The sequence below is a fragment of the Choloepus didactylus genome, chromosome X (assembly GCF_015220235.1).
Source record: "Choloepus didactylus isolate mChoDid1 chromosome X, mChoDid1.pri, whole genome shotgun sequence".
Lineage (NCBI taxonomy): Eukaryota > Metazoa > Chordata > Mammalia > Pilosa > Megalonychidae > Choloepus > Choloepus didactylus.
This window is the reverse complement of record NC_051334.1, coordinates 29,883,844-29,909,996: the sequence shown is the minus strand read 5'-3', so window position 1 is coordinate 29,909,996 and position 26,153 is coordinate 29,883,844. Positions and strand designations below refer to the sequence as shown.

Below are 26,153 nucleotides of genomic sequence, written 5' to 3'. Positions count from 1 at the left end.
AGAAAATATGACTGTTAATTGTTTTTTATTTATAGATAATGTATGGCTTAAGGAGATGTGTATGGGTGCCAAGTTGAGAAGGGATAGACTGAGATGGTTAAGTTCATGTGTCAACTTGGTCAGATTATGGTGTCCAGTTGTTTGGTCAAATAAGCACTGGCCTGATCGTTACTGTGAGGATATTTTGTAGATTTAAATCATCAGTAAGTTGATTGCATCTATGGCTGACTACATCTACAATCAGCTGAGGAGACTACCTTCAACAATGAGAAGTCTCGTCCAACCAGTTGAAGGCCTTACAAGAAGTAATGATTTCAGCAGTAAGAAGAGAGAATTTCCATCTCATATCAGCTAGCCAGCTTCTCCTGGGGAATTCAACAAAAACCTTCATCGGTGTTCCAGCTTGCAGCCTGCCCTATGGAATGTGGACTTGCCCATCCCCACGGTTGCATGAGACTATTCCTATTTTCAAAATCTTGTAATATTTGCATTATATAATATATATATATTCTCAGTTTTGTTTCCCTAGAAAACCTGACTAATATAAGCAGCTGGCATTTATTGAGCATTATTATCACTCCTACATCCATAAAAATAATTCATTCTATACTTGGATCTGATCAATCTCTTTGTTTAGCAAAATATGTGTACTCATTTTCATCTCCACAGCTTCTTCACACTAGTCCTCAATTCTCCCTTTCCCTAATACAATCCAACACATTCTTTAAGGCCCAAATGAAGATCGACCTCCCCCATGAAGGGTATTGCCAAAAATTCAAAATCCATAGTGATGCGTACGAATTTAGCAGCACATAATTTATCAACTATTTCCTAATTTTGCATTAGTTCTCTTTCCAAACCGGATTATAAAGTACTTACAAAACAGCCAATATAATTTGTACCCTTCATAGCACTCATCATGGCACCAAAATATATATGGGTTTCCTTTTTTATTTTTACTTCTTTTCTGGAGTAATGAAAACATTCTAAAATTGATCATAGGGGTGTATGCACAACTATGTGATGATACTGTGAGCCAGTGACTGTACACTTTGGATGGTTTGTATGGTGTGTGAATATATCTCAATAAAACTACATTAAAAATATATAGAAAAAAAGTTCTTCATATCCATACATATTGTTTAAATGAATACACCAAAGCACATAGAATGGAGGAGGGGTGCATAGGGATAGAGGTAGAAGAAAAGGAAATGAGTAAAGAAGCACATCACAGAAAGAATGTTTTTTCTGGTAAAATATTTACTTATTCTTCTTTAAACATAACTTCAACTAACCTAGCTGTGTTATTTTAATATGATAATTCAAAGTCCAAAGTTTAGAGTTTAACAGGTACTTTCTGGTTCCCCTGGATGGGTCCTTACTTTTACAGGGGGGAAAAAAAGTAAAACCCTAACTAGTTAAAGTTAGCTAACATTGATCTGTCAAATAATACTTTCCTAAGTACTAGTCACTAAAATTGTATTAGTCTGCCTTACTTACATTCAGAACAAACTGGTTCATGAGAATGAGAACAAAATAAAGATTTAAAAGGTGTACTTTTGTAAACAAAGGTTTGTCTATTAAATTTCAACCCTTCATAAATATCAAGAATGTGATTAAATAATGTCCCAAATCACTTATGAACCTTTAAAACATTTAATAATTGAGGAAGTAGGTTCATATTAGGTAAAATTCTCCTGAAAGTCTTCTGTTTAAAACATATAAGTATGATCAAAATATTCCTAATGAATCTATTTGGAATGATATTCAGGAAAATCACAATAATATAGCAGTAGTTATAAAAGGAAAAGGAATTACCAGAAATGTAAACATCTGATCAATAGTTAAGTGTTGGAAAATTCATCTTTGATTGCATAAGGTAATAATGTGGATACTCTCTAGATATACTTAAATTTTAATTTAAAATTTTTTAAAAATTTAATTAAATTAAAAATTATTTTCCTGTAATAGGATCTTTGGTTGCAATTCTTTGAGATGTTATGAGCATTTAGTTTCTTTATCACAAAATACAAATGACATAAGTGCTTTCTTATGACACAGTTAAAAAATTTAATTTTTATAAAGATTATTTCCAAAGAATTCATGTTACTTACAATGTACCTCTTCAGTATATTTTCTGCTTTAATATCACTTACCTCTAATCATTACTAAAGTAACTATGTTACTAAAGTAACTGTAAAATAAAGAAAAAATAGGTCACTCTACAAATCATCCCATCTCTAACAATTTCTGGCTCCATTTCCCACTCCACACCCTGGTATTTCATTGACAAAAAAAAAAAACAACTGTGCTATGCTGTTTCTATTTCTGAAAGAATGAAGCCTTTTTGTGATTGGTAGATTTAGAACACAATTTTCCCTTTAGCAAGTGGTAGTGTCATTCAGTGCTCAACCGTGCTAAAAATGATGCTAAAATAAGATAACCAAAAGTGGTATGTTTGAGATGGAGTTTTTTTTAACCCTTGCTGAAATAGCCAAATTTGCAGTAAAAGCAGCTAAAATTGAGATTTTGTTCTCATAACCTCAGAAGAGTCTATTCAGACTCCTAGATGGGAAGAACGAGTACACAAGTACTTTTTAAATGACTATGAACCTTTATAGTTTTAATTTGGGGGGGGGAGGAAGATATGAGATCTGTTTCAGATGTCAGAAACAACAGGGATTATAAAACAATTCTGGTAACATTCACCCATTTGTATAACACAAATAATCAGGAAAAGGAGAAAGCACAGGAGTTAATTCATAATGTGAACAAATATGATCTGAAAATGATATATAATCACAACTAATTTCCTAAGGAATTCTTCTGCTCATCCCATCAGATTGTGGGAAACATGACAGCATGCTTTTTAAAAATAAGACATTTTAGTATCACATTTGCAAGTGGAGAAAGGACCAGCATTTGACATACAAGCATGACAGCTTACCCACAGCATTGTAAAGAGGCTCTCCAGTTAACTTGTCCCAGACGACAGTGGTTTCCCTCTGATTGCTGACACCAATAGCTTTAAACAGAAGGAGCAGAAAATTAAAACAAGTTGAAAATTATTTCTGGAGAATAGTTCTCTTTTTTTATAGGCACAAACAAACATAACAATTTGAAAAACTTTTGGAACATCTGTAGAGGTATTTATTTTCTTTAAGTGGCCCAGGGAAAGGTGAGCACCCAATGTCAAATAGTTCTTTTTATTTCTACAGATTCCTCCTGCTTCTACACTAGCACACAATGACATGGACCCAGATCAAAACCCAAATGAAAGGTTCTCAGGTTGTCTTACAAAAGGAATCCAATAACTTTCCAAATTTATAATATCCGATTTATTATTCTGAGCAGACCAATGATCACCTCATACATTTACCTACTAATTGCTACAGGAATTCTCTCCTCCTATGTATGTGTGTGTGTGCATGCATGTGTTCATGCATTTTAAGAAAATAGCCACAGATAAAATCCCTTATGCTGAGCAAACTCATATCATGGTTGGTTAGAAACTCAGTTTTATCCATATATTTTAATAATGTCACTAGCCATCTGAACCAGGTAAAAATACAATATGCAATGGCATTTACATTATACTGACCTATACATAACTCAAGTGCTATCATTACAATGTTATAATAAGTACTATCCCTACTCACCTTATTCAAATTCAGCTTCATTCAGCTAATTCAGAGGTTCTCAGACATGGTTATTCTGTGAAGCTTTTAAAAAAATACTAATGCCCATGTCCTGGCACAAACTGACCTGGGGCAGAATCTGAGCATTGGTATTTATGCAACTCAGGTAGAAGGCACTGGGCTAAGGCATCGAGCTTGTCCCAGAATCTGAGATTCCAAACGTCGAGACAACCATTTGGTCCCTGAAGTCTTTTCTTCCCCGTCTATGCTAAACAATCCAATTTCCTTCAATGCCTCTGCCTCCATATGACATGTTTAAAGTCCCTTCACCATTTCTCCTATGAGCATGCAACTATCTGTGCATATCATTCACAGTGTACTGCCCAGAATAAAATACAATACTCTAGGAATGTTCAGACCCGCAGAGTTGAGGGGGACCATCACCTTCCTTGTTCTAAATATTTATCCAATGCAGATTTACTTATTTTAATACTTTGCTAGAGGTACAAAGAGGATTGAGATTCTACTCTGAAGAAACTTAATAGGCCTAGGGTAAAGAGTGTTTTTTTTTTTTTTTAATGGAAGACAAGTGTTTGGAGGAATAAATGAATAGAAAGGAGAATGGGGGGTGAGATGGGGGGAAATCAAAGGAACAAGTCCTGATCCTTTTAGTGACAGGAGGGGGTGGAATTAACAAAGGTGCAAGAAGAGCCAAGGAGAAGGCTGTTGCTTCCCTTGCGATGAAAAGAAAAGGAAAGGGAGCAGGCAATGCAGATATTAAGGAACAGGAAGCTGAGAAACTGAGGCCCTCAAAACCACAACTTTCTCTGTGAAGTAGCAGGCAAGGTTATCTGCTGAAACAAGGCCAAGCAAAAGTAGGATCGAAAGTTTGGAGCACTATCAACTAGTGCTCAGGCTCTGAAGCCAGACTGCTGGGGTTCAAATTCCAATTCTTCTACCTCCTAGCAGCATGACCCTGGGTCTCAGTTTTGACTTCTGTAAAATGGATATAATAGTTCTCTCCTTACAGGGTTAAAGTGAGGAATCCGAGTTAATTACATATTAAAACAGTGCCTGGAACATAGTAAGAACTCAATGTTATCTAATGCTGCCATTGTAATCACTATTATTGAGAGTGGAGTGACAGTTGTAGTGAGTGGGACTGAGCTAAGCAGAACTCAAAGGAATTTCCCAGCAGCACTGAGGGCATAGCAGATGACAAAGACCTCAGTGGGACCTTGGGAACGGGTTGCTAAAGTGGAGTATTGTGAATGTGGCACTTCTTTTGGTGGCAACTTGACAATGTGGGATCTCAATGAATTCAGTGTCAACTAATATATCCTATTCCTCTCCACTACATTAATTTTCCCATAAACAAACTGGCTTTGCCCTTAGCCGCAATCCTCCAGTCAGTATTCTATCTCCCTCATGCTATCTCTCCTCATTGGCTCACTCTTAACTTGAAGTCAGAATCTATTCTAGAGCTATTTCTATCTGATTCTTTGGTCACTGAAGAAAGAGGTTCCTCCTTGAACACTCCTTTCCCCTCTACCTTAATTCTATTCCTTGGTTCCAAGTAAAATTGATTTTTTTGTGAAGTCCAGTGAAATACCTTCCATGGATTTTCTTCCAGCCACAAACACATCTTTATTACTCGTTTTTCCCCAGGGCACAGAGACCTTTCACAATGTCTCTGAACTTTTTCAGTGTTCCAACTTCTTGTCATTGTCACCCTAAAATCCTCTACTTTTTTTTTAAAGAAGAACTTTTCTCATGACTAATCCCAGCATCTGTGCCTTTTTTAATAGTTCCCAATTCGAATTCCCTCTTTCTCAGAATAGCACACGCAGATTTTGCAATTCTCCACCCAAGTTCATCTGCATACATTAGGAGCATATGAAAGTTACATGCATAAAGTATACATTTCTTGGCCTCAGGGGCTTTTAGATACAGATATTATAACCATCAGTATATATAAAACCCAATTTATTATTCTTGTATCTCGCAGGGTTACAATTTGCCTATATGTTCTTTTCTCAGGTGGTGTTTTTCTCTACACTGAGTGTCATTAGTAAAATTAAACAAGTTAAAAGCTATATTCAAAATGTCTGGTTAAATTCTGCTTAAAAACGAAAAATTATAACCACAGTTAAGAAAATATTCTTAGAACAAAAAATTTGGAATTACAATATTTTTGCATAGTAGAATTATGGATGACATGCATCCATTTTAAAAAATAAAATCATAATTTATAATTGGAACAAATTTTTGGAAAAAAAACTAAAAACCTATAGAAAAACAGTAAGAGCCCCAGAAGAAGGCTCTGTGGCTACTAAAAGCACACTGTGGGAGGTGGTATCAAGCTTTTTAAGAAAAGTCTCTGTAAGTTTTGTTGGAGGCAAGTTAGATGCAGTCTGTGCTGGGAAGTTATGGTGGGAAATGAGGTGCCTTAATTAGTATGCAAACAAGACCCCTGAAAGGGTGGGTCTGAGAGGGGATGTTGGGTAGGGATGGCAGTAGAGGAATGGATGAGGGGATTTGTCCCTTTTCTCTAACAATGTAATAATGTGTTAGATACAAAAGAATCTAATCACTGAGAACTTTATGCTCTCAGCTTGTAGACTGTTCATGAATAGGAGTACCTGGCATTGTAATTCTTTACACTTTGTAGTTCTTTAAGTCCAATGATAGGCAAACAGAGTCAAGGAAGAAAGAAGCAGCCTATTTACTTGTCTCTGGTTAATGTGTGCTGTTCAGCTGTGGAGTGAACTTTGATTTTGGAGGCATTGTTCATAGTGACCCAAAATCAAACTTTCTAAGGACAACTAAAGCCAATGACACTGGAATTTGCAAAAGAAATACAACCAGATGTGATGAACTGTGTTAATGATTCTTAGGTAAGACTATAAATGACATTGATCTTCAGTTGGAAATCTATGGCAAGCTAATTTAATTTACTCACCAGACTGGAAATCAAAATTGAAGTGGTTTGTGTGATCATACTCAGTGTGGCTTAAAAAAGAGCACTAGATTAAGAGAGCCTGGGGCACTATGCTTTAATGTTATCCACTACTAAATGTGACCTGCAATAAGTCCCTCTCCCTCATTTGTAGCTAGAGGCAGCTGGTCTTGTTGAAGGAAGTCTTTACAGTTTTAATATTCTGTGACCTAGAGTTCTACATAGGCAAGGGAAAGCTTGATAAACTACATGGGAATAAATGTTTATTTGTTTGTTTTTAGCACAAACGGCTTAGTATGGAGAGGCTTGGGGGATGTTCTCTTCCTTGGCCATAGGCTTGTAGTTCTTGAGAAGACGTGCTGGGTCACTCTGGTTCAGGTATGGGTTTAACACTGGGCAAGACATAGAAGAGTGTAGAGAAGAGAGCTGTGCATTTGGTGTCCTTACAGATGAATTAGTGCAGTGGAGGACAAGATACCTAGGCAGGAGCTGTGTGTCACTCTCACATATACCACAGAAACAAGAGAAAAAGGAATGGCACCCAAGTGGGTACACAAGGCCAACATGTCGCAGAACCACCTTACCTGGAAGGGAGGTAGACCAACGTCAAAGCCAGGGCAAATCACCTTGGAATCCACATTCTGAACATGGTTTTAAGTCGCCTCAATTACTGATATCTTAGGTAGTGAATATTTTGACAACCAAGTGTGCTACTGGATGCCTGTTATTTGTTTGCACAGTTTAGACTATGAGACCAGCTCAAGAGAATGACCAACAATCACTATGACATACAACTCTTCTAAAGCTTGATAAATGTAATTGTAAAAGAAGTTTGAAGCACTTCCACTTAGGTATAGGCATAAAATGAGGGTAGGATTAATGTGCATAACGTTAAGAATTGTTAATAAAATATCAAATTGTCCATGTTTATTTCTTTTAAAAGTCTGTAATAATAGAAATAATTATATTATTATTACAGGTTTCCATTTGTGGTTATTGGATTGACTTCCATTTCCTGCACATGATCATTAGCTGCATGAATATTTTTGATCCTTTGAATCCATAGCACACATAGAGTAAAGCACTCTATGGGTTTGCTGAATGAATGAATCTGTTTATGCTTAGTCTTTTAAAGTGAGTTTTTATTTATTATTTATGCAAAGAGGGAAAGACTGAAAAGAAAAGTCAAGGTTCTCACTCAGGAGCTCTGGTAAGTCTCAGGGCCAAGGTTACCCTGAGACTACCACACTACCACAACCACCCGATGGCTCCCCCTATCTTTAGTGAAAATATTTAAGGAAAAGAAAGCCCCTTGGATGGTGAAAAATTTAAACTCTAAAGAGACAGCAATCACTACATTATGCTTTCAGCCTTTACACTTATTACATCAATCTTGAATGCCTGATTTATTTTTTCTCATTGAACACATGATGCAAAGTCAAAATTCGATAGATATTCTAAAATACCAGGAATTTACAGAGAAGTCTGTAATAATCTAACTCTCAAGCAATTATTTAAGAGAGATTTTACAAGTGAAGTGTTTTGATTCCTAGAAAGCCCACCACTCCAGCTCTCCCCCTGTCCCTGTGCCAACTTGTTCTGTAATCCAGTCTTCCTCTTCTCAGTAAAAGGCACCCCCATCTATCTGGGAGCTCCAGCAAAAACCCCAAGCATCATCTTTTACTCATCTCCTTCCCCCATCCCACTACTCTCTCCACTACCCTGACATCCAATTCATCAGCAAGGCCTGACCTTTTCTCCCAAATCCACTGCTACCACTCTTGATCAAGTCACCCCCCCCCCCCCCCCACCGACTCTCAGAACTCTTCCAGCAGCCTCCTTACTGGTCTCTCTGTGTCCACACTTATGCCGGTATAGTCCATTTTCCACATGACAGCCAGGTAGATGTCTTTAGACTGCAAGTTAGATCCTGTCACTCCTTGCCCCCTTACTTAAAACTTTCCAATGGCTCCCTGTGATGCTCAGAATAACACCCAAACTCCTATCACTGCCAAGACCTTACCTACTTCCCTGATTTCAGCTCCTACTGAAACCTCCTATCTACCTGCCCCATCCTCCAATTCCTTTTTTTTTTTTTTGGCTTTTGACACATGGACCTTCTTTCTGACCCAGAAATGTGTCAAGATTATTCACACCTCAGGATACCTGCACATGCTGCTTTCATTTCCTCAATCTTCCCCCAGATATGTACATAGCTGGCCCCTTTTGGCCTTTCAGAGCACAGCAAAAGTGCCATCTCCTCTGAAAGGCCTTCCCTGGCTGTCCAATCTAAAGTGAGTAAGCCTTTCTAGGCACAATCCACCACATCACTTGGTTTGATGTTCTACATGGCACTTAGCACTGTCTGAAATTAGCTTGCATTTGTCTCCTCTTACGGTTTGTCTCACCTCCACAAGAATAGGGACTTAGTCTGTTTATTGTTATATGCCCAGTTCTCACAGAAATTCTTGGCACTTCAGAGGCACTCAATTATGCAATGAATTAATGAATGATATACTGTAGAAACAGTTTTTCTTTCATTGTAATTATTATAGCTCTGATTGAGATAATCATACCATGTGAGTAAAATATTCTATTAAAAATACCTTTTATGTTGGAAATATCAATATTGAGCTGTCCAAGTTTCTCACACGTTTTCTCTATACACTCATAGACAGACTGCAGAATTTCCTTAGGGTCTTGTTCCACCCATCTTTGAACAAAAGAATGTATTTGGTTAGTCTACAAGAAAGTGATACAAATGTAATTTATTTCTCTAGAAATGTTCACTTATGAGGGTGTGACTGGTGCATAAATTTTAAAGGAAATCAGTTTAAATTTACTCAAAACTTTGTGAAAAAAAAATTTTGTGAACAATAAAAATTTAAGGGGATATGCATGTTTTTTTTTTTAATTGATTGGACAGATACACTTGCCACCAAAAGTCAATGTTTCATTAGACCACGGAAAAGATTAAAATATTTTTTGGCTCATAAAGTTTGACTAAGCAAAATATATCTGACATTCTAAAGAAATGATTTAAAGAAAAGCCTGTTTCCCTTACATTTTTATCATTCCTCAGACACTAATTGCTCATTTTAAAGATGGCCACTAATAGCAGACCACAGATAACATATATTCTTCCTATTTTAAAATCATTTTTTCAAGTCCAATAAGAAGTTAGTTCCTCAACTGTACATCCTGTGGGTTTGCTGTATTTTGATTAACTACATGTTTCACTAGTTATTTCTAAGTAGACTGAAATATGCATACAATTCTTGGGTAATTAATATATAATTATATATGTATATATATTACTCTTGGGAAATATATATACACATATATGCCTGTTTGTGTGTGTGTGTGTGTGTATAGAGAAGCAAAAGGAATTCTGAAAAGTCAAATAAGTAATATATCTTTTTAACTTTTTTCCAAAAATATTTTGTTGGAATTAAGAGAAAATAATTTAAAACTCTTTCCAAGAAATATTTCATGTAGACAAAGGATTGATCTAAGTTTTCAGACCCAATCCACTGCAATAATGGTAAGGAACCAGGCCTCAGAAGGATGAAAAGCTAATAATAAATGATAAGGAAGAGAAACCTGGGAGAAACAAATGGCTGAGGAAGCCCCAAAGTAGGAATTACACAAACTAAAATAATCCTACCCTAGGATCTGGAAGTAGCAAGGGAATTTCAAATGCCTTTCTTTTCTGCTTTCCTCAGACCCGGCTAAATGCTTCACTTTCCTGAACTTTGGGTTCTGCCTCAAAGTTCTCTTTTCCAAAAACCCAATCCCCTTCCCAAAATTTTCATCCTTCCAAGACCCAAGTATCCTCTCTCCAAATTGCATTGGATTCAGGCCTTTGGCAGGCATTCTAATGCAGCCACGTAACAGTAGCTTTTATTATTAAACACAGGAACAAAGGGGAGCATTTTTCATGTAAAGAAACTTAGTTTCTTCTAAATTTTTCTAAAATTTGGTAAGACATCTTTTTTTTTTTTTTTTAAATTGAGGTGAACTTTACAGTGAAAAGCAGAGATCTGAAGTGCATAATTTGTTGAGTTTTGATAAATGTATACACCCATCAACCTAACACCCAGGACAAGAATATTTCCATCACCCCAGAAAGTTCCTTCGTGCCCATTTCAACTCAATCACACATCCCACAGGCAAGCACTTTTCTGATTTCTATCATTCTAGATTAGTTTAGACTATTCTTGCATTTCAGATAAGTGGAACCATATAGTATAGACTCCTTTGTGTCTGGCTTTTTTCACTCTTCATAAAGTCAATGAGATTCATCCTTGTTGCGTGTATCAGAAGTTCTGATCGTTGCTGAGTAGTAAGTATTCCATTGTTATCCATTCTATTGATGAGATGTTTGGATTGTTCTAAGTTTTTGGCTGTTATGAATGAAACTTCTGTAAAACATTTGTGGGTAAGTCTTTCAACGAACATTTGTGGGTAAGTCTTTCAACGAACACATGCTTTCATTTCTCTTGGATAAATTCCTAGGAGTGAAATGCTGCATATATGTTTAATTTTATAAGAAACTGACAGTTTTTCAAAAAGGTTATAACATAAACATTATTAGATTTTAAATAATATACTTAACATTACAGTTAATCAAAATTACTACATACGAACAATATTCCCCCAAAAGATGATTTTTAGTATTAAATGATAAGCTATGTGAATCTTTTTAAAAAAGACATCTTTATTAAAGAAAACAAAACAAAAAAAACAACAACTCAAATCAGCAAAGCAGCATTGTGGCAATGATGGGGATAGAGAATTAAATGACTTTAAAGTTAATGTAGAATTCCTGATATTTAATAATCTTTGCTTTATTTTGTAATCTCTTCCTTTTTATTTCCACTGAATTCTGAAGCCATCAATTACCCACAGGATTTTACTCAGCTTAAGTTATTGCTTCCTTTCTTGCCTAATACCTATTCCTCAAGTCTTCTGGGTAGGGTGTTTTGCCAAGTTTATTTTACAAATCCACAGGGTAGGTGGGGTGAGATGAGGTAATAAACGTGATGTGTCTTTACATATCAAATTAGGAAACATACCCTTCTTTTGGGAACTCTTGTTTTATTTCCACTTGATGATGACTAAGTAGCTCGGCTGTTTTTGAATTAAAAACCTGAAAAATATATTGCAATATTAGGGTGAAAATGCAGGTAGATATGAAAAATGTTTAAAATTATTCAGCAACTGAAGTTATTCACTGATAGAAACGTCCAATCAGATGAAATGTCACACAGAATGTTCTACTTTCTCTTCAGACAAAATCATAAAAGTTATAAGGTAGTTTCAAAAATAAAACTTCCCTTTAGATAAACAGAAACTTAATGAATATTAAACCAAATTAAGAGGCAATTCCTTATTCCCTAAAAACAAACAAACAAAAAGGCTCCAGATGCAGGAAAATTAATGGATTAACCAATTAATAGAGCTGATTTATTTTAGGGAATAGGAAAACCAAGAATAAAAGATTTAGCAAAATGCTGACAGCGATGGCCTAAGGCTCCATTCCTCACTATCTGTGATGTAGAGACATCTGTAGATGCTCAGACAAGGAAGTTTACTGAGTCAGTTCCTTTGAAGGGAAGTGCAGTAGTGACTAGCTTATAGGCAGAAGTAAACAGAGCCTTATCAGCAGCTGGGAGAAGTGTACCCTGGCTAACCAGCTGATTGCTCTCTGTGACACATTTGTCATGAGTTTTTGACCCTTCATATAAAACATTAAAACAAATGGATGAAAGCTAAGTACTGTATGATCCTCCATAATTTTAATACTAATAACATTTTTTAAAACTTAGCAAACTTTTTTCCATATATATTCTGTTTTCCACCTTTGAGCACCAAAGTACTTACTCTTTGAGAGTAAGAATCCATATTTTAATTAAAATTAACTTCCCAAATCACTGGAATTGCAACAGTAAAGTCACTTCCATTTAGTTAAGAAAGTAATTGGATGCCTAGATTTCCTGTGGGAGAAAATTTACCTGCTCAATGCAGGCTAAGAAAAGAGAACACTGTGAGTTGCCCTCCCCCCCACCTCTCCTTTCCTGGAGGGAATGATAAACATCATAATGAAAGCAAAAAAGGCACATTCAAGTCCTTTGAGGAGATAAAATATTTTTAGAGTCAAAGATTAACTTGACACATCATAAATGAAAGGCACTTGGCAGAACCCTACGTAATAGCCCAGTAATTTACAGCTTAGCATTAGGGTATGTTTCTAGGAAGTTGGCTCCATCAGATCAGGGACTTTGTCCTGTTTTAGTCATTCGCTGATGTATCCCTAGGGACTAGAATAGTGCCTGCCACAGAGACGATGCTCAATAAATATTTGTTAAATGTCTGAAACATCATATATCAGACACCTATGAGGAGAAAAATTACCAAATAAAATGACAAACTGTTATGTGACAGTAAAACTCTTAATAGGAAATCAGTAGCATTATGTTACTCATATCACAGCTGTCTCAGGGATCTACTCTCAAATTCAACTCCAGGGTTAAGAAACAAGGTGCTCCTTTCTGCTGGCTGGATTCATAACTACCTCAATCATAGACCAATGAGGCTGTGGATGGGGTGGTATCCCTCTTCCATCACCTAGTTTTAACCAGGCTATCTCCAGGACCCTCAGTGCTAAAAATGGATTTATAGGTCAAAACAGACAAGTGCCACAGAAAAGGGAAGAATTTTAGTAATTTCTATATTCCATTAGATCTTCAGTATGTTTCACTAGCACAATCTAATCACACAGCATTTAGACAAAACAGGATGAAGCATGGACCCCACCCCCCTTCTTCTTTGACCCTCTGAATCTTAGAAGATTGATGCCACCTTGAAGTGTTTAGGATTTGATCCTGTGCACCACTTCCAAATTTGTGGGGCGTTTTTTTAGAGTTAATATTTCTGGAATCTACAACTTTCTAGAGCAGCATTATCCTATATTAATATAATGCAAGCCACAAATGTGAACCACATATGACGTTTTCTTATAAAAAGAAACCAGAGAAATTAATTTTAATAACATTATATTTAACCCAATATGTCTAGAATATTATCATATCAACATGTGACCAATATGAAAAATTATGAGATATATTATATTTTGTCACTAAATCTTTGAAATCTGGTATTTTTTTTTACACTTATACTTCATCTCAATTTGGACTAGCCACATTTCAAGTCATCAGTAGCCACACAGAGCTAGTGCCTACCATATTGACAGTGAGGCTTTACAGTAGTTCTTCTCACATATCTAGGTTCATGTGAAGAATCATAATGAACCTCTTGGCTTTCCATCTGTTTGCAGATGGACAAATGTACAAATAAGGTTAATGATTTCCACAAGACTCTACAGGCGGGAGGTTAACTTACTTTACATGAGAACACAACCAGGAACAAAAATACTAGTCTATTCTTTTCAAGTATATTTCAAAAATCATTGTCAGCCAGCCCCAATCAAGATGGTGGAGTGAGATGCTTCAGGACTCTGCCCTGCAACAGAAGCTTTGAACAATGAGTAGAAGTGGCAGAAACATCTTTCTCAAAACTCCAAGAAACAGTTAAAGGACTGCAGTTACAGGGTGAGTGCCAAATCAAGAAAAAGGCAACTTAAAGTGGTAGGATCTGAGTGATTGTGGGAAGATGGGGTAGTAGGAAGCTCCAGGAATCAGCCCCTCCACCAAAACAACTAGTGAACTGGTAGAAACTGAATTAACTATTTTGAAACTCCAGAAATCTAGTGGAATATTGTCAGCATCCAGGGAGGAGTGAGAGGAAGAATGAATAGGACCAATGGTTTGTATTGTATGTGAATATATCTCAATGAAACCGCATTAAAAAAAAAAGAATGAATAGGACCAGACTTTGGACTTACTGAATAAAGACTTTTAAAAAGATTCAAAATACACTCAAGTAGATAAAAGAAAGCACAGAGAAAGAGCTAAAGGATATGAGGAAAACAATGAATGAGCAATATGGGAATCTCTTTGAGATTGTCAATAGGAACTAAACAGAAATACTCAAGTTGAAAGAACAGAGTAACTGAAATGAAAAATTCCCTAGACAGTTTCAACAGTAGATTTGGGGTGGGAGCAGAAAGAATCAGTGACCTGAGACAAGATGATTCAAGCTAAGGCACAGAAAGAAAAAAGAATAAAAGAACATGCAGGTGAGGTGGTATATGAGAATCCTGTATTTTACGCATGATTTTGTAAACCCAGAGCTTCTCTAGTAAAACAACAACAACAAAAACAATAGCACTGCCCAACATCCGATCTAAGGATAATCATTTCGCATATGCTCAGATTCCCTCCTCTATTGTATAATACAAGAATTTTCCCCCATGATTCTCCCCTTTCTCTCCTGAAACATCAGATTTTTCTTTTCCCTCCACTTGGTAATCCTGTTGTATACAAAAATGTGTAATATCCTTGCTAATATCAAAAGAAATTCCTCTTGTTAACCAATACTCCTCCCTTAATACTGTACCAATTCTTTGCTGAAATTCATAGGGGAAAAAAAGGCTGAAAAGCATTATGTACCTGCTTCCTCTCTGTATTAGATTATATACATATGATGGGAGACCTGGAAGTAGAAAAGAGAAAGGGGCCCAAGGAATATTCAAAGAAATAATGGCAGAAAACTTCCCAAATTTAATGAAAAACATGAAATGCACATTCAAAAGCCCAACAAATCCCAAACAGGATAAATTCAAAGGGAATCACATCCTGACACATAGACATCAAACTGTTGAATGCCAAGGACAAGGAGAGAGTTCTGAAAGCTACAAGAGAAAAGCAACAAGTTATGGACAAGGGAATCCCAGTATGATTTAAGTGTTGATTTCTCTTCAGAAACCAGGCAGGCAAGAAAGAAGGCAGTGGGATGAAATATTTAAAGTGCTGAAGGAAAATAATTGCCAGTCAAGTCTGGCAAGACTTTCTTTCAAAAATGAGCAAGATTAAGGCATTTTCAGATAAACAAAAACTGAGAGAGTTCATTATCACTATACCTTACCTTCCAGCAGTGCTAAAGGGAGTTCTTCAGACTGAAAGGAAAGGACATTAAACAGTGTATCAAAGCAGCAAAGAAATAAAGACCTCCAGTAAAAGTAACCATATAGGTAATTATAAATGTCAGTACTATTGTATAGTATTTTTTTGGTATGCAACTTCACTTCTTATTTCTTACATTTGCTAAGCTGCAAATGCATAAAAAATAATGATAAATCTATGATTTTGGACATACAATTCTGCTAAGATATAATTTGTAACAAGTACAAAAAAAGGTGGGGGGATGAAGGAATATAGTAACAGTGGATGTGTATGCTACTGACATTGTATCAAATAAAAAATAGTTTTCATAGATTTAGGATGTTAAATTTAACCCTATGGTAACCACAGAAAATACCTGAAAAATATATTCAAAAAGAAATGAGAAGGGACTCAAAATGGTACAATACACACACACACAAAAATCAACATGAAAGTAGGCATTAACAGGAGAATTCAGGTTCAAAAAAGGTATGATTTACAAAAAGAAAAATAGAAAAAAGGAAGAAGTCCTGCATTATCATGAGTTACTTTAAATATAAATGTATTGAACTCTCCAGTCAAAAGACAGAGATTGGAAGAATGGATAAAAAAGCAGGACATTAAACGCTGTTTACGAGAGACTCACCTTAATTCAAGGACACAAAGTAGGTTGGAAGTGAAAGGATGGAAAAAATACATCTTGCAAGTAGTAACCAAAAGAGAGCTGGGGTACCTAATATCAGATAAAATAGACAATAAACAGTTATGAGGGAAAAAGATGGCCTTTATATACTGAATAAAGGGGTCAATTCAACAAGATGTAACAATTATAAATACACATGTACCTAACAGCAAAGCCCCAAAATATATGAAGAGAATATTGACAGTTTTGAAGGGAGAAACAGAAGGTTCTATAATAGCAGTAGGAGACTTAAAGACACCACTTTCAATAACGAATAGAACATCTAGCCAGAAGATCAATAAGGAAAGAAGTCAACAAACCAATAACTAGGAGATTGAATCAGTAATCAAAAACCTCCCAACAAAGAAAAGCCCAGGACCAGATGGCTTCCCAGGTGAATTTTATCCAACATTCCAAGAAGAATTAACACCAATCCTGCTCAAACTCTTCCAAAAAATTGAAGAGGGAACACTTCCTCACTCATTCTATGGGGTAAACATCATCTTCATACCAAAACCTGACAAAGATACCACAAGAAAAGAAAATTACAGACCAATGTTCCTTATGAATATAGATGCAAAAATCCTCAACAAAATACTAGCAAACAGAACCCAACAACCATGATTAATTGGGATTTATCCCAGGTATGGGAGGGTGGTTCCACATAAGAAAATCAATTAATGTAATACACATTAACGGAATGAAGGAAAAAAAAAATCCCATTTCTTCACTACTCTTTGCAACAAAACATCTAAAACAAGTTGTTTATACTTGCAGTATCCATTTCCTCACTTCTTTTTTACTCTTCAATCCACACCAATCTGTATTACAAAAGTAATACAAACCCCATACAGAGAACTCCAACATACCCCAATCTCCCCAGATATACCAATTTTAATGTCTCGCCACATATGTTCTAGCATTCTATTTATCCATCTGTCTCTCTACCTAGCTGCAGTATCTATTTCCTCACTTCCTTTTTACTCGTCAATCCACACCAGTCTGTATTACAAAAGTAATACAAACCCCATACAGAGAACTCCAACATACCCCAATCCCCCCAGATATACCAATTTCTTGATGCAGAAAAACATCTGACTGAATCCAGCACTCCTAAGGTAACATCCTCAACATGATAAAGGACATATATGAAAAACCCACTGCTAATATTACACTCCATGGTGTAAGACTGAAAGCTTTTCCTCTAAGAAAAGGAACAAGACAAGGATGCCCACTGTCACTGCTGTAATTCAACATTGTACTGGAAGTTCTAGCCAGAGCAATTAAGGAAGAGAAAGAAATGTGCATGGCAGTATTATAAGTGTCCAGAGAGCATGATGTATACATCCTACCCTTGTGTCCAGAAAATGGAAAATGGATTGATAAATAGAAAGACAGATAGGTAGAGAGACAGATGGATAAATAGATAGAATGCTAGAACAAATGTGGCGAGACATTAAAATTGGTATATCTGGGGGGATTGGGGTATGTTGGAGTTCTCTGTATGGAGTTTGTATTACTTTTGTAACTGTCCTGTAAGGTTGAAAGCATTTCAAAATAAAGTTAAAAAAATTGTCAATTAAAGATGGCAGTGGCTGTATGGTTTGCTTTACAAAATGCCTAGCATGAAAGTATTGAATGTAGCTAAAAGGTAAAAAGAGATGAATATATATGTGTTTATTGGATTTGGCAACATGAGGATCATTGGCAGCAGTATCTTTGGCAACAGTTTAAGAGGAGAGGTGTGGACAGATTGGTGTGGATTGAAGAGTAAAAAAGAAGTGAGGAAATGGATACTGCAGTATAGACAATTTGTTTTAGATGTTTTGTTGCAAACAGTGAAGAAATGGGATGATAGAATAAAGGGAAGTTTTTGCTCATTTATTTTTAAGAAGGCAATGATCCAGTAGGAGTCAAGTAATTGATAGAGCAAGGAAAAATACTTGAGAAGGCATGAGAGGGTGAGATCCATAGCATAAGGGGAGGATTTGCCCTTTGATAGGGGCAAAGACACATTTTGCATGGGATTAGGAAGGAAGACAGAGAAGATGGGTACAAATGCAAGTAGGCTTGTGACTTTTCAGTTGGATGAGAAAGTTCCTCTCTGATGACTTTCATTTTCTCAAATAAATAGAAGAGGAGGGGTAAAAAAATGTCTACCATGGTCATTTGTTTAAAAATCATTTTAGGGCAATGGAGGAACAAAAGAATTAGATGCTTCCCATCTTTTTTCCCCCTTTTTAAGGTTGAAATTCACCAAACTTAAAAGGTCAGTTACAACTTCTGATGCACAAGAGCACAGAATATATTATCGTTAGGAATATAAATTCAAATGAATATTTTAAGACATTATGATTTTACGGGAGCTAGAAAAGATCCTAGAGATTCTTTGGCAGAGTTGTTTTCAAAAATGTGCTCCCTGAAGCTCCAGGACCTTTCAGTGGTGGGGAAGGTGGGTGGGGAGCTCCAGCTGAGCCTCAGGATCATATCCTACCTTAGACTTTAAGTTGTATTGACTTCAGCTTCCAGAAAAGGGTTTAAAATGATGCTCTGAGGAAAAAAAAAAAAACACAAAACACCGAAACCTGTGTCCCTAAGGTAATGCTCCCAGTTGTATAAAATGAGATCCAAGAGATTAGATGATACTGACAAACAGGTTTAAATTCAGGGTTGTCGGAATACCAATTCAGTGCTTTTTCCACTACAAAATCATATTAATATTAAGCATGATTTTTCAACCATCAAGTGGCAGCAAATACAAAGTTTTATAATGTAGGGCAGCAAGTGCTATGAAGAGGAGAAAGGACACCTACCTCAGATTTGGGGGATCAGAGAAGGGCTAACTAAGACTGAAGGCTGAATAGAAGTGAGCCTGGCTGGGACAGTGAATGGGTGGGGGGAGGGTGTACAGTGTAGGCTACTGCTGAGAATGGATTAGAGGGAGGCCAGGATGAGGCAGGGACAGCAGCTGCAGGGACCCAGGTGAGAGACACAGAGGGCTCCCCGAAGAGGGAAGCAGCAGTGGGGATTGAGAGAAGTCAAGAGCATACATATGTGGAGAGATACTTACTTTAGGAAGTATAAACAATTAGACTTGTCAACGGATTGGATGAGGAGGAGTGAAGGAAAAGGAGGGCCTGTCCAGGATGACAGGTTACAGGTTAGGGCAATGGGCTAAGCAGTGTTTACAAAGAAATAGGGTAGGAGCAGTAGCTTTGGTCAGAGAAGGGGTAACAAGATGTCAAATTTCATTTTAGTCATTAGGTGTTTGAGGTGCTGCTCAGGCACCTACGTGAAGATGCTTAGCAGTCAGTTGTTTATTTTAGATCATAAGCTTAAAGAAAGAGAGCACATTTCAGAATTTCGTGTGGACCAGAAAACTTATCTGCCTCGTGCTTTGTGCAGAGTAGAGGCAAACAGCACAGGCCTTGGATGCACACAAAGTTGGGGGCCTCAAGAATCAGCCCTGCACATGCCAGGTGTGTAACCTTGGTCATATTTCAACTTTCCTGAGCCTTGGCTTTTCCATCTGTAAAAGGATTATATAAAACACTTTATGAAATGTATTTAGCACAGTGCATACACACAGTATGAACCCAAAAGATGTTGCCACAACTTGCTGCCGCTACTACTACTGTGGTTACTACTACCACCTCCACCACCGATAAGTGATGGAATTTAGGATTAGAAATGAAGTGATGGAATTTAGGATTAGAAATGACCTGGGGGGTTTCTATATTCATCTATATTCTACAAAGAGTTCTATATTCTTCTCTAAGTCCAAATTGTGCCTCAATTCCTGTTTTTCTTTTTGTGTGTATGTGTGTGTGTGTGGTGGTGGTGGTGGTGATGGGGTACAATTAAAAACTGAAGACACAAGGAAAGTTAATGTAGGAAAAGAATTTACAGTGCAGGAACACAGTATACACCCAAAAGAAGTTACCACTACTGTCGCTACTTATTTTTATTACCTATAAGTAGTAGAATTAGAGTTAGAAGTCACCAGGTCTACATTCATCTCTATGCCTAAATCATGGCTCAATTCCAGATTTGGGGGAGGAGGGTAGTTAAAAGCTGAAGAAACAAAGAAAATTGTTTTCATAAAAAAAATCATTAAAAAAGTAACTTGGTGCAACAATGCAGTCATAATGTAGAAGTGAGATGTTCTCCTTTCTAAGTAGCTATCCTGTAGTCTTGCTTCACTCATCCTATGATTAATTCAGCCGTCCCATCATAAACATGCACACTCATTTCCCTACCCATGTGATTTCCCCATTAGCCTACCCTTTTATGCCACACTCAACTTCACTGTGTGATAAGACGTTATTCAGGAATTTAAACTCCTCTTTAGAGAACTTTGTATGATCCTATAAATTTGAATGACCTAAAATACTAGCTACAAATATGTTCAGTTGCAAATTTGACCAGAAAAGGCATAAAGGCATCTTCCAACAAGCCACAGAAGAAAAACAGCAAATGGCATATTTTTCTAAAAATGAAATTATATTAAATAGCATATACATATAGCTAATACAGCTGTAGTTGTCAAATTCAACTTTTTCCAAGACCTTCCAAGTTTCACCCAGAAGGTAGGAACCTTCTAATCCATGGTTCTTCTAATCCAAGAGTTCCAGTCAACATATTTGAGCCCTGTTAGCCTCTCTCTGCTGATGCCTATTCATATAATGAGCACCTACTACATGCCAGATGCTGTCTTATGCTTTGGGGAAGAAAAAGATGCTGTGTCCCTCAGGGAGCTCAAAATCAAAAACAATGCTTTGAGAGACAAGAGGACAAGAGAGGGTGGCAGCTCTCTGAGGAGAACGTGTACATGCCAATTTGTGTAATGTGATGGGCAAGAAAACAAGCAATTTATTGTGTGTGTGTGGGGGTGGGGACAAAGAATCACAACTACAGTTATCACAAGAGCGGCCTCATTCTAGCTATGAGACAAATTAGATTTACTGAATTTACTGTTCATTGGTTTCTGGCCCATAATGGGTGCTTAATAAACATGTGTTGAATAAATAAATGAAAGAAAGAGGAAATCCATCCGTAAGTCTTAGGAGATCTCTAAGTATGATGAGACAACTAGAGTCAAGGCAATGTTTCCTGCCAAAAGAAGCACGGAACTACAATTCTAGTCATTCTTCATATATGCTGGCTGTTGGAACAAAATGGTTACGCAACCATTATCCACTGTGACTACACATCTGAGCCCTGCCCAGGACCCACTGAATCAGTCAAATGATCATAACCAGCAAGACTTATTCAAAGTCAACATCTTTTACATATTGCAAAACCAATTTGCAAGTATGTTCTTCTTGGGGAAGATTCAGTTGTAACTGTAACCAGAACTGAAGATTGATAGGTGGGTATGTGGCCTTCCCCATTATCCCATCACCCATTAAAAGTACTCCAGGAAGTTGGTGAGCAAAAGGCAGTGGTTAAGAGGACAGGCTTCAGAGTACAACAGACTTGGACTTGAATCCTTGTTCCACTAGTTATAGTGCGGTCTTGGGCACAATCTTCAGCCTCAGGTCGAATCATTTGTGTAAAAGGAGCTTAATAATTCTACCTACACATCAGAGTTATAAGGATTAAATGAGAATGAGGAAAAAGTTCTCAATACAGTACTTGACACATTTCAAGTCAACACATTTCAAGCCTTTGTTTAGGCTTCAACTTAAGAGAAACAAAATTAGGTTACCAAAATGAAGAAGGAAGTTGACTGTTTAAGCTGAAACTTTTGTCTTATAAAGAAGTGGCCCCTCCTTAAAACCTGTTACACTAATTCTCTTTCCAAGAAGTTCCTACTCTGTAATCTGTGCCAACCCCAGTTCACTTTCCTATCAGACAAGTTGGGAATTTTCCTTTAATACAAAGCATTTGCATAGAGTTCCAAGATTAATTCTTTTGACAACTTGAAAAAGACATATTCTAAGATTACAGGTCTATACCCAAAATCAAAGCCAAGTAATCAAATATATCTAGGTCAGAAAGTTTCAAGATTTTTTGACAACGTAAGAAAGATAACCAGGGTTAAAATTCAGTTGACTTATTAGAGAAATAAAATCTGTTCAATAAACATGTATAAACTGCTCCTGGTTAACAAAACACGTTTGTTTTCTGTGTTAACCAAGGTATTTTAAGTGATGTAAAGATGAACAAGGTAAAATGTTAAAATTGGTGATTTGGGTATCTGGGGGGTGGGTGGGAGCATGTTCGAGTTCTCTGTATGGGTTTGCATTATTTTTGCAACTATCCTGTTAAGTCTGAAAATTATTCCAAAATAAAAAGTTTAAAAATAAAAAAGGGAGGTCCCTGATCTCAGATACAGCAGGCATACAATTATAAAACAAGATAGAATGCTATTAATGGAGGTATGGGGGAGAAGTTTTAGGAGGACTTCTAGTAAGACATGGCAGTTGAGCCACTATTTGGAGGTGGAGTAGAATTTCAAGAATTATGTGGGAATATGCGGAGGAGACATTTCCCTTGGATGAAAGAGTAACAATAAAAAAATTTGGGGGTCTCCTTATGGGAGAAAGCTAATATTGCTAGCAGAGAAAAAGGGAGAAGCTTGGAGAGGCTATTGGTCTTGTGAAAGTTGAATTAAAAATGCAAATTTAATGAATAAAGATCAGGAAACTATTTAAATACCCATAACCTTATAAATTTCCTTATGACAGTTCTTATCAACTGTATTCTTTCCTGAGCAGGTAAGCAAGTATTTTGAGTCATAGTTACAATGTGGAACAATATGCCTGGAATAATCCCTAGGAATCACCTTGTGATTGAAGCACTTATTCAGCAAACCTATTATCTGCATTTTGCAGGGAGTGATTTAGCAACCTCTTTCATTATAAGCAAAGGAAAAACAAAACTAAACCATTCCCAAGTTTGAAGCATTCTTTCATAGTTAAGTTTCTTGAGGAGCAGTCAACTCTGGGAAGAATGATTATCATCTTTATTGACCAACATTTATACATCATTCTATAAGCAGGATGGGAATCTTATGAATTTGCCCCTTAGCCTATTCATTGGAGATAGTTCCATATAGAGTTCAGTAACCAGAACCTAACTCTTACAGGCTCATGTTCATATTACACACTGAACAAATGATGCAGGTGATAAATTCCTTCTCCATCAATGTAGCAAGGCACCTTTTGGGCCACAGAATCTGAGGAACCAGGAGTAACTGCAGTGGATAAAGAAATATTGTTGGGCTACATGGACAGCAACACTGAAGAGCCAAAGGGAAGACAAGTACAGTAAGCTGGCTCCTAAAGAGAAAGCCTGTGAAGTCATGAAATATTGTACCCACTTTTATACAGAGCAAAGGTTGTAAACTTGAGAACAACTGCCGTGTTTGGTTTGGACCCCATGGTGCTTTATGAACTAGTTGCCGACATTTAGGAATTGGGAGAATTCACTGAAAACTGCCAGCTTTTCTTAATGAATCTGAAGATCTGGCAACACTGGGCCTGAGCCCCTACTTGGTAGCTATTAGTTGCCCCCTTAGCCTGGGTATGCTCTTCAGTCTGCCCTCCCCCCCCACCTGCCTGCCCCTGCAGGCACTTGCATTAGCAATTTTTGAATATGAATCTAAAAATCAACCCACAGCTTATTAGCTCACATCTTAATGGTCTTTCTTAATTTGGTAAGATGATACTTATTGTGTATTTTATATATTAATCAAACCCAATGAGACAGACTTTTAAATTTATGATTCAGGATTACTTTATAAATGTTTATGTGAAACTTGCCCTGGGTGATCTAAAGATAAAACAATGCAAGAGACAATGGAAGTATATCTTGGCAGCTCAAACAAGGGAAAGTCATTCAAGAAGAATCGAACTAGGGTAGGAAGTTTCTGACCTCAGACACGTGTCAGGATCAAAGCACAAATTCCATTTTTAGTCAAGTGACCAAACAGAACTTTGAATATATATATATATATACACATGTAAATATACAGTATGCACACATAAACATATACATAATGCACGAAAAAATGATTTGAGATAGAGAAGAAGCTAAATAAGCACTAAATATTTACATCAATTTGCCAGATTAGTTAAATGTCCATTGAAAGCATGGGCTCTTAACAACCATTCATTTAACCTATTTTTGAATTATCTTACTGAACTCAGTGCTACATCACTGTAAGAGCAAGTTTCCTAATTGCAGAAAACAAATTAACGGACATTTAAATAGCTCTCCGTTATGGTTACAACTCTGCTGTCGTACATGGCAAACAAAACGGAAAACAGAAATTTCCCTGTTAAGTGACGCTGTGAAGCGTGGAGAGGACAATCATCTATTTGTAATGGGCAAGGGACCAGAACTGAAATGTGCAAGTCTTCGAAACTAACTAAAGATCCTGGCAAAAGCAGTGTGGTGTGACTGTTTCCTAATTTGTTCTGCCAACCCCTTTGGTATTCTACCTTTTGTAATTTCTGTGGGAGTGGATGACAACGCATCACCACGCTAATACTTTATTCGTTCTACTGCTCCAAAGGACGCTGTTAGGCTAACAGCCGTGACACAGCTTTCGCCCCAGCCAAGGTCGTCCTGCGCCCCGCAAGCCAAATGTTCCTGGGGAAGACCGCAGTAGCGGTCAATGTTGCCACCTGTCCCTGGCCGCAGGCGGGCCGCTCGGCGCGGATGCTCAGCGAGTCCTAGCTCCCTTTGACGGCGGAGTCTCCCCCTATTAGCTGACCGTCCACCACCAAGGACGGGGCTGCTCAGCTCGGTCGCGGGGGTCTCGAGAGGTTGAGGACCCCAAGGCTAGACAGGACAACCCCAGCGTGGCAGATCCAGCTCCGGAGCCGCGGCCTCCTTCCCTCGCCCAGCGGCCGGAGCCAGGGGAGGCGTGGGACGGGGACGCGGCACCCAACCTCCCGTCCCCCGACTCCCGTCCCGGTTCGGCGCCTCCTCAGATGTCACCCCGGGCTCACCAAAAAGCGCGTGGAACTGGTGCCTTGGTCCACCGCCCCTACCAACGGCCCCAAAACTGCTTTCTTCGCGGCTGCCATGAAACCAGCTTCGGGTCGGCCGGCGATCGCGGCCCGTTTCCCGGGTGACGGCGACGAGCGGGGGAGGGGCGACGACGAGTCAGAAGAGCGAGGCGGCGCGGACCGCAGAAAGCAGGGACCACGCTCGAGGCGGCCCCTTTACCCGCGCGGCGCCGTCTCACCCCGCCTCCCCGGCCCAGGCCGCGCCCCCAACCGCGTTCCCCACAGCAGCGGAGGCGTGTCTGGGGGTGGGGGCGCTGTCCTCCCAGCCGACCAATTAGCGACTGCGGAAAGAGGTGAACATTCCGACAATCAGAGGGCAAGCAGACGTCATGGGGGCGGGGTCTAGGCGCGGTGGAGGGCGTGGCCCACGCGGCAGGTCACGTGGTGGCGGTGGCAGTGGGGGTGCCGGGAACCCGGCGGCCAGCCTGAGGCAGGGGCAGTGGCAGCGGCGGGGGCGGGGTTGCCCATTGGCGGGGAGCGCCCGCTGGCCCGCGGAAACGGCACACCCCCGCCCGCGCCCTTCGGGCTGGCGCCGGCGGAAGAGTCCCGAAGTGCAGAACTGCTTGTTCCCTCCGGTGGGCTGTGTAGAGCACGGTGTGAGTTGCTGTGTGGACAGACCTGGCCTTCCCGCGCTTGCTACGCCCCGCCCACCTCGCCCATGGTAATGATAATAATCTCTATTACTGAAACTGACCCTCTGTGGTGTCACCTCCTGGAGCGACCCAAATCCCTCTCCTTTGTAGGCTTTTCAGGGATGAGGCATGCGGAAGTTCTTTCGGTTTACTG

At 38.3% G+C, this 26,153-nt stretch overlaps 2 protein-coding genes across 7 annotated transcripts in view; one reads left to right on the top strand and one right to left on the bottom strand.

The window, feature by feature from the left end:
- LOC119523529 (glycerol kinase) overlaps nt 1–25,549 on the bottom strand; it is a 74,637-nt gene extending 49,088 nt beyond the window's left edge. For 3 of the 4 annotated variants that reach the window (XM_037822332.1, XM_037822334.1, XM_037822333.1), the window contains exons 1-4: nt 25,308–25,549; nt 11,676–11,749; nt 9,204–9,310; nt 2,948–3,025 (exon numbers count right to left, since the gene is read on the bottom strand). In XM_037822332.1, the coding sequence (XP_037678260.1) occupies nt 2,948–3,025; nt 9,204–9,310; nt 11,676–11,749; nt 25,308–25,385 (337 nt within the window). In that variant the 5' untranslated portion in view covers nt 25,386–25,549. The remainder of the gene's footprint in view (nt 1–2,947; nt 3,026–9,203; nt 9,311–11,675; nt 11,750–25,307) is intronic. The other variant, XM_037822336.1, reaches the window with a different exon arrangement.
- A 240-nt stretch (nt 25,550–25,789) lies between these two features.
- The window catches only part of TASL (TLR adaptor interacting with endolysosomal SLC15A4), a 301,857-nt gene continuing 301,493 nt past the window's right edge, over nt 25,790–26,153 (top strand). For all 3 annotated transcript variants that reach the window (XM_037820993.1, XM_037820988.1, XM_037820989.1), the window contains exon 1: nt 25,790–26,028. The gene's annotated coding sequence lies outside the window, so the exon portion shown is untranslated. The remainder of the gene's footprint in view (nt 26,029–26,153) is intronic.